This window comes from Astyanax mexicanus, chromosome 21 (assembly GCF_023375975.1).
Source record: "Astyanax mexicanus isolate ESR-SI-001 chromosome 21, AstMex3_surface, whole genome shotgun sequence".
Classification (NCBI taxonomy): Eukaryota; Metazoa; Chordata; class Actinopteri; order Characiformes; family Acestrorhamphidae; genus Astyanax; species Astyanax mexicanus.
The window spans coordinates 40223106-40238977 of record NC_064428.1 but is presented as its reverse complement, the minus strand read 5'-3'; the positions used below and the strand labels follow the sequence as shown (position 1 = coordinate 40238977).

At 39.4% G+C, this 15872-nt stretch overlaps 2 protein-coding genes across 2 annotated transcripts; both read left to right on the top strand.

Moving 5' to 3' along the window:
• The first annotated feature begins 251 nt into the window (after window positions 1-251).
• Window positions 252-2190, top strand: LOC125785665 (uncharacterized). Its single transcript, XM_049469649.1, has 2 exons — window positions 252-1011; window positions 1124-2190. The coding sequence occupies exons 1-2, from the start codon at window positions 637-639 to the stop codon at window positions 1781-1783; spliced, it is 1035 nt and encodes a 344-aa protein (XP_049325606.1). The 5' UTR covers window positions 252-636; the 3' UTR covers window positions 1784-2190.
• A 2624-nt stretch (window positions 2191-4814) lies between these two features.
• On the top strand, window positions 4815-7682 carry LOC111189566 (polymeric immunoglobulin receptor-like). Its single transcript, XM_049469545.1, has 4 exons — window positions 4815-4943; window positions 5077-5373; window positions 6620-6943; window positions 7627-7682. Exons 1-4 carry the CDS (start codon window positions 4904-4906, stop codon window positions 7680-7682), a joined length of 717 nt encoding a protein of 238 aa, XP_049325502.1. The 5' UTR covers window positions 4815-4903.
• Window positions 7683-15872: the final 8190 nt, after the last annotated feature.

Below are 15872 nucleotides of genomic sequence, written 5' to 3'. Positions count from 1 at the left end.
AATTGCTTGAAAATGAAGGTTAAATGTATGTATTACAGTTTTTATTGATTGCTTTGACCTGTTTGAAGAAACTGGGAACCTCTCAGTCTTCATCATCACCATCTCAGCAGAGCAGAAGACACCTCTTGTAAATGTGTTAACCCATTCTCATTGGATTAACACAGTTTTCACACCCTTTTGCAAAACAGTTAACGCAGATGTCATTCAAGAAGTCCAAACTTCAGGAGTTTAACTTTGATTACAGAACAGAAACCATAAGCTCCAAACTCTTAGACACTCCCTGATCATTATTACATCACTGAAAGCACCTGGTTGACACTTCTTCACAGAATATTTAAATTTGCAATCAGTCTGCAGGCCTGTGTTGTTCTTTGCAAGCATGGATCGAGGAGGTCTAATGCAGATGAGAGGAAGAGTGAGAGTAAGAGGTAGAGGGGTCAGAGGAAGAGGAGTCCGTGTGCGAGGTAGAGGTATAGCTGGAAGGGCTCAAGTTACCAATGAAATTCGGGCAACTGTGATTGATCATGTTGTAAACCATGGCCTTTCATTGAGAGAAGCTGGACAGAGAGTCCAACCTGTTCTCAACAGAAACACTGTTGCATCCATTGTTAGAGTTTTTCAACAGGAGAACAGGTAATGTTGCTATACAGTATATACAGAAATACAGTATCTGCAGTGATATACATTACTTCGTGTAATTTTGTCCACATTTCATGTATTCTTTATAGAATCGAAAGACTACCAGTCGGTGGTGGTAGAGGGAGAATTTTTAATGCTGAACAGGAGGCAGCCGTTGTCAACATGGTTCTGGCAAATAATGCCATTAGGCTGCGTGAAATCAAGGCAGCAGTGATTGCTGATCAGGGAGTATTTAGGAACATCCATACTGTGAGTGAGGCCACAATTGACCGCGTCCTCCGAAGGAATCATATGGCCATGAAACAGCTCTATAGAGTTCCTTTTCAGAGGAACTCTGAAGCTGTGAAGGAGGCCAGATGCCAATATGTGGAGGTAAGGAAACACAACAGTACTATCCTCGTAATCCTTGTTATATCATGCAGTTACTGTAGAGTGAACTGGAGTCACTTTGACATAATTGTAATTTTGCCTTTGTATTATTTAGCGAATAATGGAGCTTGAAGCTGAGGGGGCACATCATATCTTCATTTATGTCGACGAAGCCGGCTTCAATCTTTGTAAAGTAAGGAGACGAGGAAGGAACCTCATTGGGAATAGGGCCACTATTACTGTTCCAGGGCAGAGGGGTGCCAATATAACTATGTGTGCTGCCATCTCCAATGATGGCGTCCTGTGCCATATTCCTACCATTGGCCCATACAACACTGAGCGTCTCATAGCATTCCTGAATGCCCTTTATGACATCCTGATCCCACCTCAGGAGCGAGGCCTGTTGAGGCCTGGCATGCCACGGTTCGTGATTATCTGGGACAATGTGGCGTTCCACCACTCTCGTATTGTGAATGAGTGGTTTGCAGTGCACTGTCGGATGATGGTACAATTTCTTCCTCCATACTCTCCGTTTTTAAATCCCATAGAGGAATTCTTTAGTGCATGGAGATGGAAGGTATATAATCACCGACCCTATGAACAGATGCCCTTGCTCAATGCAATGACTGCTGCTGCCCAAGATATAGATGCAGAGGCATGTCAAGGATGGATCAGGCATGCTAGACGATTTTTCCCTCGGTGCATTGCACGAGAGAATATTGAATGCGATGTGGATGAGGCCTTGTGGCCCAGGCTTCAAGAAAGAGGAGACTAGAAGAGACAGAAGAGTATCACTTGTGGCTATCGCTTATACTCTTATAGTATAGACCTACTATAGTTTTTCGTTGTTTACTGTAAAATTCTGTGTTTTTTCATAATTTCTTACACAGTAATGGATTTTATTTTTATTTCCATGTATTTTCAGTTGGAATATTTCATTTGTCAGCCACAGTCTAAAAAAATTAAGCATTTAATTAATAAAATTTGCATCAAAGCATATCTGATTCTGGATGCATTTTTTTTGCTAGAGGGTAAATTTGACTACATACAGTCACATATAGACTACAATGACAAGCAATGGTCACTGATTCACACATGAGTGCTGTATTTTGTATTTTGTTGCCCAATGTGTAATGATTGATTGGAGGTGTTCATACACTTGTGTCAAATGTGAGTTGTTTGAAGGCTAAATTTGCTTTTGTTGCATATTTTAAAGGTTTTGACACTGGTTTGGCCTTTTGCAAACAAAATGTGTAATTTTGAACACTGTGTCACTGTTTAGGTCTCAGTGTTAACTGTTTCGAAAAATGTGAATTTGAGTCGACGGCAGCGTCAAAACAACCAATAAAAACTGTATTGTATTATGTATATTAATAATTATTTCAACCTGGCATCAAAGGTTTATAATTAACTTTTGATGTTTTAAAGGTTCAACATATAGAACATTTAGTTTATTTTATTTTATTTTTATTTTTTTACGTTTTCTTAAGTTTTCTTAATTTTAAACTTGTCATAGACAAATTGTTCAATGGTTCAAAAGATATTTAGAGGAGGTGAGTGACAGGCTGTGTGGTGAATGAGGTGAGTGAATGAGTGTGGGTCTGCAGTGTGAGTGGTGTGTGTGTGTGTGTGTGTGTGTGTGCTCTGAGTGTGTGAGAGTGTGGGTCTGCAGTGTGAGTGGTGTGTGTGTGTGTGTGTGTGCTCTGAGTGTGTGAGAGTGTGGGTCTGCAGTGTGAGTGGTGTGTGTGTGTGTGTGTGTGTGCTCTGAGTGTGAGAGAGTGTGGGTCTGCAGTGTGAGTGGTGTGTGTGTGTGTGTGTGTGTGCTCTGAGTGTGTGAGAGTGTGGGTCTGCAGTGTGAGTGGTGTGTGTGTGTGTGTGTGTGTGTGTGTGTGTGCTCTGAGTGTGTGAGAGTGTGGGTCTGCAGTGTGAGTGGTGTGTGTGTGTGTGTGTGTGTGTGTGTGTGTGCTCTGAGTGTGTGAGAGTGTGGGTCTGCAGTGTGAGTGGTGTGTGTGTGTGTGTGTGTGTGTGTGTGTGTGTGTGTGTGTGTGCTCTGAGTGTGAGAGAGTGTGGGTCTGCAGTGTGAGTGGTGTGTGTGTGTGTGTGTGTGTGCTCTGAGTGTGTGAGAGTGTGGGTCTGCAGTGTGAGTGGTGTGTGTGTGTGTGTGTGTGTGCTCTGAGTGTGTGAGAGTGTGGGTCTGCAGTGTGAGTGGTGTGTGTGTGTGTGTGTGTGTGTGCTCTGAGTGTGAGAGAGTGTGGGTCTGCAGTGTGAGTGGTGTGTGTGTGTGTGTGTGTGTGTGTGCTCTGAGTGTGAGAGAGTGTGGGTCTGCAGTGTGAGTGGTGTGTGTGTGTGTGTGTGCTCTGAGTGTGTGAGAGTGTGGGTCTGCAGTGTGAGTGATGTGGGGCGGGGCTCACGGCAGCCCCCGCTGCAGCGCGGAGGTCAGTAACTGAAGAGCGCGTGTTCATCTCAGAGTCGCCAAAAGTCTCCAATAACACCATAAAAACTCGCTAGATTTGTCGCTAGTCGCTTTTTTACAAAAAAAGTCGCTGGAGGGTCTGAAAAGTCACTAAATATAGCGACAAAGTTGCTAAGTTGGCAACACTGGTGATAGGGGGAGTTAAACTGAAGTGGGTGAGGTAGTTGGCACTTCAAATTATAAATTCTAATTATAACAATTATATTGTTGTATGTTTTCGCAGTGTATGGTTTGATTTTAATATAAAGAGGACTTTTCATTTGTTAACATTCTGCAATATAATTAATGTAGAAATTTGATTTTCTACATTTTTGCAACAACTTAATGTAATCATTCAATATTCACGGAATTCCTCACTTAACTTTTTTTTATCGTATTTCATCAATTTTTCATTTTTTAACGTATTACTTTTTGAAAAAAAGCTTTTTTATCACTACCCCTCTAATGCGCAACATTGGTCAAAACTGTAACTTCACGTATGGCTCAGTGTTTCTATGATATATCTTAGCAATAAATTAATTAAGTTATTCAGAATTTAAGGTATTTCTCAATTAACTTGTTTTTGATCATACATCCTTATTTTATTTCTAAAATAGCAATGGTGGTTGCTATGGTGTTGCTAAGTGGTTGCAAAGCAGTTGCTAAGATGTTGCTAGAAAGGTTGCTAAGGTGTTGCTATGGTGTCTGTGGTGGTTGCTATGGTGTTGCTATGCAGTTGCAAGTTGGTTGCTAAGGTGTTGCTATGGTGTCTGTTCTGGTTGCTATGGAGTGACAATGATTTAGTAAAATCAATATATTAGAAAATATATTTAGTAAAATAATATATAAAATATTAGTCATTTAATTAGTTATTATAGCTGAATGAATAAAGTTATTAACAGAAATGTTAATGATGGAAAAGACAAAGCAAGATAAGCTACTAGATAAATCTGAGTTTTAACAGTATAAATGAATGTAGAGTTACTATTTGGTACATGACAGGCCACTGTTGCCCTTCCTATTTATGTGTTGTAACTGCTTATTAATGGTGTATAACCTTATTAATAACATTAATAAACTCCTTATAAACTATTTATTAACCCTTTATAACAGAGCCTTATTTTAAAATGGTTCCAGCCCTTTTTGTATACATATATTGCATACCTGAATAAGTGTACAGCTCTTGCACATACTAAATGACTCATCTCGAAACAATGATCTCATAATAACCTGTGTTTAAATTGGTATGTGGTCAGTGATGCTGATGGGAGGGACTCTACATTTCGCCACTATGTCACTTCATGAGAAACAGGAAACAGCAAAATCAGACAGAAGAAGAGACAGAGGACGACACGTAAAGACGAGCAGAATTCACTGTACGGAGGATTAAATCTGAATTACAGAAGATAAACTCACTGGATTGGAGTTTGTGTGAAGATCAGGATGAAGATCCTCCTCATCTTCACCTTCTTCCTGATCTCAGGTCAGATATTCTACTTTAATTGTATGGATTTGTGTTTCATTTAGATTTTGATGCAGAAATGTAGAATTTTGAGAATTTGGAAGAAACTAATGAGATCAGAAAGATTACTTAGATTCTTCTATTTGATTGGCAGGTCCAGCAGCTTGCTTTGATGTGATTGGCTACTCAAGAGGCAGCATCATTATCTACTGCTATAACAAACTATCTGGGAATAATGGATATTTCTGTAAAGAATCAACAAACCAGTGTGTGTTTCTGGAATCTGCTCAAAGACAAAACTCATGGGATCATAAAGGCAGAGTTTCTCTAGTTGATGGTTCTGGATACTTTAGAGTTTTCTACAGAGATCTGAGTTTAGAAGATGCTGGATCATATCGGTGTGGAGAGGCTGGAGTGTGGAATCACACTGTGAACCTGAGAGTGAAAACAGGTGAAAATTAGCTATAAATAAATACTGAAATTATTCCAAAAGAAAAAAAAATCATCACAGACTCTGAGAAGACTTAAGCACTAACTCTAAGTTTCAAGAAATTTGAATTCCAGATCATGCTGCTTCTCCATCAGCAGCCAGACTCAGAGAGAGAGAGTACAGTAGATCATGCTGTTTCTCCATCAGCAGCTGGAGTCTGAGAGAGAGAGAGAGAGAGAGAACAGTAGATCATGCTGTTTCTCCATCAGCAGCTGGAGTCTGAGAGAGAGAGAGAGAGAGAGAGAGAGAGAGAGAGAACAGTAGATCATGCTGCTTCTCCATCAGCAGCCGGAGTCTGAGAGAGAGAGAAAGAGAGAGAGAGAGAGAGAACAGTAGATCATGCTGCTTCTCCATCAGCAGCCAGACTCAGAGAGAGAGAGTACAGTAGATCATGCTGTTTCTCCATCAGCAGCTGGAGTCTGAGAGAGAGAGAGAGAGAGAGTACAGTAGGTCATGCTGCTTCTCCATCAGCAGCCGGAGTCTGAGAGAGAGAGAAAGAGAGAGAGAGAGAGAGAGAGAGAGAGAGAGCACAGTAGGTTATGCTGTTTCTCCATCAGCAGCCGAAGTCTGAGAGAGAGAGAGAGAGAGAGAGAGAGTACAGTAGGTTATGCTGCTTCTCCATCAGCAGCCAAAGTCTGAGAGAGAGAGAGAGAGAGAGAGAGAGAGAGTACAGTAGGTTATGCTGTTTCTCCATCAGCAGCCGGAGTCTGAGAGAGAGAGAGAGAGAGAGAGAGAGAGAGAGAGTACAGTAGGTTATGCTGCTTCTCCATCAGCAGCCGAAGTCTGAGAGAGAGAGAGAGAGAGAGTACAGTAGGTTATGCTGTTTCTCCATCAGCAGCCGGAGTCTGAGAGAGAGAGAGAGAGAGAGAGAGAGAGAGAGAGAGAGAGAGTACAGTAGGTCATGCTGTTTCTCCATCAGCAGCCAGAGTCTGAGAGAGAGAGAGAGAGAGAGAGAGAGAGAGTACAGTAGGTTATGCTGTTTCTCCATCAGCAGCCGGAGTCTGAGAGAGAGAGAGAGAGTACAGTAGATCATGCTGCTTCTCCATCAGCAGCCAGAGTCTGAGAGAGAGAGAGTACAGTAGGTCAGTCCATGCTGTTGATGGAGAAGAGCTTATTTACAACAGACAGACATACATAATTTCATTTTGGAATGCTGTGATTATGGAAAAAAAAAATAGATGCATTATTTATTGTTTATGATTGACAGATCCGTGTTGTTTGGGACCAAAGACTGTGATTGGTTATCTGGGAGAGAACGTCACCATCAACTGTTCCTATCCAGAGGAGTTTCAGACAAACACCAAGACCTTCTACAAACAGAACGGTCCATATTTATCTCGAGTGATCTCTACCACAGATCCTCAGAAAGGAAGATTCTCCATCTCTGATAACAGAAGATCTAGAGTTGTCAGTGTGAGAATCAGTGATGTGAGAGAAGATGATGGAGGAGTTTATTACTGTGGAGAGTGGATTGGAGGGAATGAAGTCAGTTATCTTCCCCTCTACACAGAGATTGATCTGCAGGTTTCTGGTGAGAAACAAACTTTTACTACAGATCATGAAGCTGTATTTAGCTGGCTAAAATATTAAGTTAATAATGAGTGCTTATTAATATAACAGCTAAAGTGAGCGCAGTCTTTTTATATCAGAAGAAATGACACCATCTGGGCTTAAGCTTCTGGGTAATGGTCTCGGCATCACTATGACGTGTCTAACTTTTACACTTAGAGTAAAAGAGTAAAGGAAGAGAGTCTTTTTTAGAACATTAAACTCTATATACACCTCCTCATTCATTGTGCACATCTGAATGCATTCCCTAGAAGTGATGTCTACAATTTTATTCATTATTATTTAGTATTTAATATTAGTATAGAGAGAGTTTCCCAGACTGGGATTAAGCATAGTCATAGCGATATTTTCCTGAAAAAAATTCTCTATTCAAACTGCAGCTTCACAAAGAGTAAGTATAACGATACAGAAGTCAGTACTATTTCCAATGAGGTTGTAATATTTAATATTTGTCAATGATGCTTCTATTCCTCATGCACCTGTATAAATAGCCCTCTGTTTCCTTTGCTCCTCGTCGAGTTTTATCTAGTTTACTAGCTCTGTTACGATGCGTTTTCGTTGGTTTCTTGCCTTATTGTTACCGACCCTTTTCAGCTTTTTGTTTACTCTCTTGTCTAGCCCCATTGTTCTACTGTTGATCTTTAGTTACTGACCTAGCTTTCCTCTCTGACTACTCTCTTGCCTTATCACTCTACTCCTGATTGATTACCCGTGTACCGACCCTGCTTCTGGCTCACTACGTTCTGGTATGTTGCTGTTTATTGCTGCTGTGTTGTTCACTAGTTGTATATTGTACACCAATCCCTTTGGGATCTGTGTTTACAATAAACCTGTGTTTTTTTTATCAGCACTTTTCTCACCTTGTCCTGGCCCTGGTGATACCATCTATACAAAGCATCTCCTATGCTGCCCTGCCATGTTATTGACCTAGACTGTCTCACCAATCTTGTCTGGTTTTGACCTTGCCAATGATTTTGGGTTAGCCTTAATTAATTTAACCCCTCTTATTGTATCCACACTTGTCTCATCCCTGTCTGGTCCTGACAAAACTGATTGATCAGAGCCAAATTACGAGACAAAAGAGAAAACCTGCTGAAATACAATTTGAATAGCCAAAAACCAAAGTCAAATGACAGAAAAAAGGGTAAACATTCGGAATTAAAAACAGGATGCCGCTGGACAAACATTAGCGATACTAGGCAAAAAAATAAAAAAACAAACAGGTTTATGTACACATAGTGTGGCGCCACAGACTGGAGTGAGACACCAAAAATAGGAGAAATTTTCAATAGGGCTATACCAACAAATGTACTAAAAGTACAAGCAAAGGTAAAACCAGAGACAAGCCTAAACAAACCAAAATGCCAGAGCCAAATAAACAGTCCAGAAGAAATAAACTGCAGACACAAAGGGGCAAAAACCAGAGCAAACGCACCAAGGTAAACTAGCAAAAGGGACAACACAAAAATCAGAAACAAAAAAAGCAAAAAATAGGCCAGGAAACAAGGGAAAACAGCTGAAAGAAATCAAAACTCAGGTGAGGCTGATCTACCAATCTGGTAGTGATTGGCTGGCTGAGACACATGACTGAGAAGTGCATTCTGGGAAAATGTCTGTAAAGGAATTGGATGGCATGACATAAAAAATATAATTGAAGAAAAAAACATAATTGAAAACTATTTTAGAATTCAGGGGATGATGACCAAGAGAGAAAAAGAAAAAGATGTGATTGTCTAAGTCCAATCATATGTTAATGTCAGATGCATTCTGGGAATTGTAGTTCTTGGGAGGAGCATGTCCATGGACTGGAAGGGAAAAGACTAGGTTTGCGACCACATTGTCAGTATCGGGCATGACCATATGTAGGCTCACACTTCAGTTCCATAAAGGCTCATAACTACATAGGTCTTAAAATAGAACCCTGTGGGACCAACAAATATTCTATACACAACAGTTATCTAATAAAACATAACAGTTTATGCATTGGAAATAATAACTAAATAATTATGGTAAAATAAATTAACTTATTTTTTTATCCATAATTATTTTTATACTATGATTTTGTTTATGCTTTATATTGTAGCATCACCACATACATACAGAACCACATCAGAGTCTTCAAAGACTTTCACTGTTGCCCATTTTGAGTCACTTCATTCTTCATAAATGCTTCAAACATGTTTATTGTTTTAAAGGCTCAACCAACAGAACCCCATTGGTAACCTCAACAGCAGCACCACCGGCACCATCAGTGATACCCTCTGGTAAATCTCATGTAATGATTAAAGAGGAGTTTATGGTAATAATTATGTAATAAATTTGGTCATGGTCTGTTCTGTGTGTCTCTCAGCTTCAGGCTTCTCTGTCATCATTATCATCATCGCCATTGTCATCATCACTGTGAGCATCTGTGTGGTTCTGCTGCTCATCTTCTACAAACTGAGACGCTACAAGACTCAAGGTGCCAATCAGAAGTGATTTTCTCCTGCTGGTTCATCCAAGGCCTGCAACTAGTTTGCAATGGCAGTTTAATTTTGTGTCATTTGGATACAGTGGGTATAGTTGGAGATGTTTTTGGCACTTTTTGGTTAATCTTAAATAGAACTCAAACCATTATAGGAAGCTTAACGAAATATTGGCTGCTTATGGACACATAGTTATCAGTTTGATATCATCATCTACTTTCAACATATGATGATTTAAAAATAGGTAATTTTCCTTTTTTTATTCTTAAAATATATAATCAACTGAAAAATCCCTCAGTAATCGCAAGATACTCAGGCTCTAAAGAAGCAAGACAACTAAAAAAAAATGTCTGATTGTATCTGTTTATTTCTGTTTTTTAGGCTCCAACTCTTCATCAAACATGGCAACAACAGGAACCAACAATCAAGTAAGTGCCTCTTATTTTTTTAGGTATGCATTCAAAATTTAAATATAATTTAATGCAAAGAATATATATATACAGTTGTGGTCAAAAGTTTACATACACTTGTAAAAAAACATAATGTTATGGCTGTCTTGAGTTTTCAATAAGTTCTACAACTCTTATTTTTCTGTGATAGAGTGATCGGAACACATACATGTTTGTCACAAAAAACAGTCATAAAATTTGGTTCTTTCATAAATTTATTATGGGTCTGCTGAAAATGTCACCAAATCTGCTGGGTCAAAAATATACATACAGCAACAAAATTTGTCAATTTTGGTGATGTAGCGAGTTGTGTCAATCAAATTAGCTTCATGTCATGGCCTCTTCACTTCTTGTAAGTGATTCTGATTGACTACAGCTGTTGACTTCTCATGAGCCCATTTAAATAGGGCTCATTTGACCCAGTGATTAGACTCAGCTACAAAAGCTACAATGGGAAAGTCAAAGGAACTCAGTGTGGATCTGAAAAAGCGAATTATTGACTTGAACAAGTCAGGGAAGTCACTTGGAGCCATTTCAAAGCAGCTACAGGTCCCAAGAGCAACTGTGCAGACAATTATACGCAAGTATAAAGTGCATGGAACAGTTGTGTCACTGCCACGATCAGGAAGAAAACGCAAGCTATCACATGCTGCCGAGAGGAGATTGGTCAGGATGGTCAAGAGTCAACCAAGAATCACCAAGAAGCAGGTCTGCAAGGATTTGGAAGCTGATGGAACACAGGTGTCAGTCTCCACAGTCAAGCGTGTTTTACATCGCCATGGACTGAGAGGCTGCCGTGCAAGAAAGAAGCCCTTGCTCCAGAAAAGGCACCTTAAGACTCGGCTGAAGTTTGCTGCTGATCACATGGACAAAGATAAAACCTTCTGGAGGAAAGTTCTCTGGTCAGACGAAACAAAAATTGAGCTGTTTGGCCACAACACCCAGCAATATGTTTGGAGGAGAAAAGGTGAGGCCTTTAATCCCAGGAACACCATGCCTACTGTCAAGCATGGTGGTGGTAGTATTATGCTCTGGGGATGTTTTGCTGCCAGTGGAACTGGTTCTTTGCAGAAAGTAAATGGGATAATGAAGAAGGAGGATTACCTCCAAATTCTGCAGGAAAACTTAAAACCATCAGCCCGAAGGTTGGGTCTTGGGCGCAGTTGGGTGTTCCAACAAGACAATGACCCAAAACACACATCAAAAGTGGTAAAGGAATGGCTAAACCAGGCTAGAATTAAGGTTTTAGAATGGCCTTCCCAAAGTCCTGACTTAAACCCCATTGAGAACATGTGGACAGTGCTAAAGAAACGGGTTCATGCAAGAAAACCATCACATTTAGCTGAACTGCACCAATTCTGTCAAGAAGAGTGGTCAAACATTCGACCTGAAGCTTGCCAGGAGCTTGTGGATGGCTACCAAAAGCGCCTAGTTGCCGTGAAAATGGCCAAGGGACATGTAACCAAATACTAATGTTGCTGTATGTATATTTTTGACCCAGCAGATTTGGTGACATTTTCAGCAGACCCATAATAAATTTATGAAAGAACCAAATTTTATGACTGTTTTTTGTGACAAACATGTATGTGTTCCGATCACTCTATCACAGAAAAATAAGAGTTGTAGAACTTATTGAAAACTCAAGACAGCCATAACATTATGTTTTTTTACAAGTGTATGTAAACTTTTGACCACAACTGTATATATATATATATATATATATATATATATATATATATATATATATATATATATATATATATATATATATATAAAATGAGAAAACAGATACAGATGTACGTGTGACGAAGGTACGTTTGAAGAATAATGTAGCCCTAAAACTCCCCCTAACCTACTCCTGCAGCCTAACAAGAATCAGGACACCCTACTACTAGACCTGCACATTCAAAACAGAGGAGTATGACTACATGGTAGGACCAAAGGGTAAAATGGGATTTGTCCTTAGTTGACATGCCTTTGGAATGTTGCCCTAATTACCTTAGGGAACAATACCAATGCCATGCACCAGCAAACTAGGGTGGGGTGCCCATTTTTATAAAAGCTTGTAAAAGCTGTACTTTGTTTGGATGACCTGATATTACCATGATGGCGGTCGTCTTCCTTGTGGAAAAGTTAAACTACATTTTTAAATGTTTGCAGACACATATGCATGTGTTTGAACATATGTTTTAGAAGAATCAGTGTGACCTTAAATAATGCCTAGTCCTGTTACATGTAACATTCAGCATTATATTACAACCCACATATAACTGATTCTCTCAACAGGTTTCTCACTCTGCATCAGACTATGCAGAAATTAGAGACATCAGACCACATCAAGACACCCAAACCACTCCACTTTACTCCACACTCCAACCACCCACCAATCCTCTGAAGACCATGTACGTCCTCGCACAGCGACCATCACCCAGTCCTGCTCAGGGAACCTACAGCATGGTACAGCTTCCTCAACCCTCACCTGAAGCCCAGGGGTACTCCACTGTTAGTTTCCAGAATAATCCAGATTCTGCCACTGATGCCAGTGTTGCTTTTGGGAAAACACAGCATTACTTGAACAGCATGAGTAAGGGGTCACAATATTCATAGAGCGGGCCAAGTATTATTTCACCAGTCACCCATGTTTAAACACACAGTAAAATCGAGTTAATTTTGTGCAAAAAGTTTTACAAAACTTTTAAAGAAAAAAAAAGATACTTGGTTACTTCATTATCCTTTTCAGTTTTTTAAATAATACATAAATATTTTGGATTTTGCCCTCATTTGCGAGTTTTTTCGGAGGAATTTGAAGGAATTTCTGTGTATTTTTGTGCATTTTGCTGCTTCTGTAATCTCTTTTTCGCTTCTATGTGTATATAACCTGCAATTTTGGTTAGCTGAGTTATAGCTTGCATTTCTTTTTTTTTTGTACATAGACAGAATACTCTCAAACACACTCACACGGAATGGAAGAACATCCATCATTTTATTCATTTTTTAAAACCTTTTTGCTTTTTTACAAATATTCACATTTGAATAACATTACCACAAATTCAAATAATGATACAAAGCAAACAGAACACAAAAGCACATTTTATGCTGCATAGTGCATGTTTTTATACATACACAAATTGTGAAACAATAACCAAACTGTGAGTTTTACATAATACAAAAAGAGAAAACAATGGATATTGGAAAAGTTTTTTGCATAACAACTAACATTTAAACACAGTCAATGTGAGTACAAAGGACTTTTTAGTTGTTGTTTGGCTTACTAAAACTATATCTGATAGATAATCTGTCAATCTCATTGATCAGCACTGATAGCTTTAATGATACTTAAATGCATGGGTGAAATCAGCATAACTAAAGAATGTGTTTGTCATTTGTAACATTTGTACTTTCTTTCTTTTCTTCCTTTGTAATTGTGTATGGAACTCAAAAACCTACAAAAAAAATATCATTTATAAAAAATATATAATTTAAACTTTTTGTCTGTTTAAGGATTTTCTATGTACTTTTTAGGTATTCATTTGGAAAGATGTGATGACATGAGATTATTCTAATTTAAAAAAGAAATTTTCTCTTTGATACTGATGTAGCCAGTGAATTGTTGTGATCTAAATCATTGGTTGTGATTTAATAATCCACAGAGTCCTTAAACCTTAACAGAGTTGAAGTTAAGACTTCCAGGAATCTTTCAACCACAAATTTCCTAAAAGGAGGAACTAGAAAGTTGAGCAAGTCTATTCTTAGAAAAAATAAGCCAACATGATTTAAGAAGAATGCACAAAACCTACATATATATTTTCCTCAGTTTCTGGAAATTATTATTTTATTTATAGTGTTAGGTAAACATTTTACAATTCATATTCTATGGAAAATAAGGCCTAAGCCTAATTTAACAATACATTTTAAAAAAGGAACCGAGAGCTACAGACACTGACTAATTCTCTTCTTCAGAAGTTGGTGAGGTTATAAAAAGAGGATGATGGCCTAACTGAACCTAGAAGTTGTGGCAAGACTAACCACAGTTTGTCACCAAGAGGCTCAAATAAGACAGCAGAGCATTGCACTATGATATCAGTAGATAAGACACTACTGAGGTCAAATAAGGTCAGATGGTTTGTGAATTTTTAAGTTAATTAATATTAGATTTTTGGACATGGATTATTACTAGTTTCAGACCATTTTTTTAGTAGAGAATCTCTATTCAGAGTATAATCATGAACACCACAGGGTGACCATATGCCCTCTTCGTCCTGGACTCCACATGCAGTTATATGTTGGCATTAAAGTTTTACATTTATTACAGGTGTAGTTTGATTAGCCACGAAATCTAATCTTATGCCACAGAAGGCCTTAAATTACAAACTGCCCTATAAAAAAGCTCTCAGAGGCTACTTTTGGGTAGTGTACCTCTTGGCGAAATATTGTTGACTGATAGACATGCCTCTATAAAGTATTCAAAGACATTTTGTCTAATTGACAGTCAGTAAGATGGGGCCATCATTACCTTCAATTGCAGTAGTGTTGTAAACGTCTCAGAAACATGGACTGCTATGGATCAGAACCATAAAGGATCCAGGTTCTGTTCGTGATGCAGTAATAATTGGGTTCAAGTATGAAGGCCTTGTGGTGACCGCTTTAATCTTGTCTTTGAGACCTGGACTGAAAAGTTCACACTGTAAACTGCTGGTGTGGACTGAAGAGTTCACACTGTAAACTGCTGGTGTGGACTGTAGAGTTCACACTGTAAACTGCTGGTGTGGACTGAAGAGTTCACACTGTAAACTGCTGGTGTGGACTGAAGAGTTCACAATGTAAACTGCTGGTGTGGACTGAAGAGTTCACACTGTAAACTGCTGGTGTGGACTGAAGAGTTCACACTGTAAACTGCTGGTGTGGACTGAAGAGTTCACACTGTAAACTGCTGGTGTGGACTGTAGAGTTCACACTGTAAACTGCTGGTGTGGACTAAAGTGTTCACACTGTAAACTGCTGGTGTGGACTAAAGTGTTCACACTGTAAACTGCTGGTGTGTCTGATGATCTGGGAGACATTGCACACGACAGTTGGTCACCCCTAGTAGTGATATGAGGAACACTTCAGCTTCACTTCACTTCAACAGTTCAGCTATATGTGGGGGGGGGGGGGGGGGTCGTGGTCTTGGGGTCCTTCCCCATATACAGTGAGTCCAAGAAGTATTTGATCCCTTGCTGATTTTCTTTGTTTGCCCACTAATAAAGACACTATCCTTCTGCACTTTTAATGGTAGATATATTCTAACATGGAGAGACAGAATATCAAGACAAAAATCCAGAATATAATTTTAAAGAATATATTTTAATTAATTTGTATTTCAATGAGGAAAATAAGTATTTGATCCCTCTTGCCAAACACACTCAATACTTAGTGGCAAAGCCTTTGTTTGCAAGCACAGCGGTGAGACGTTTGTTGTAGTTAACCACAAGTTTAGCACACACACCAGGGGGAATTTTGGCCCACTCTTCTTTGCAGATCCTCTCTAAATCATGAAGGTTGGTGGGCTGTCGCTTGGCAACTCTGACCTTCAGCTCCCTCCATAGATTTTCGATCGGATTGAGGTCTGGCGACTGGCTGGGCCACTCCATGACCTTAATGTGATTTTTCTTGAGCCAATCCTTTGTTGCCTTTGCTGTATGTTTAGGGTCGTTATCATGTTGGAAGACCCAACCACGGCCCATTTTCAGATCCCTGGCAGAGGGGAGGAGGTTGTCCCTCAGGATTGTGCGGTACATGGCTCCATCCATCTTCCCAGTGATGCGGTGAAGTAGCCCTGTACCCTTGGCAGAGAAACACCCCCAAAACATTATGCTTCCACCTCCATGCTTGACGGTGGGCACAGTGTTCTTGGGGTCATAGGCAGCATTTTTCTTCCTCCACACATGGCGGGTGGAGTTGAGGCCAAAAAGTTCAATTTTGGTCTCGTCTGACCACA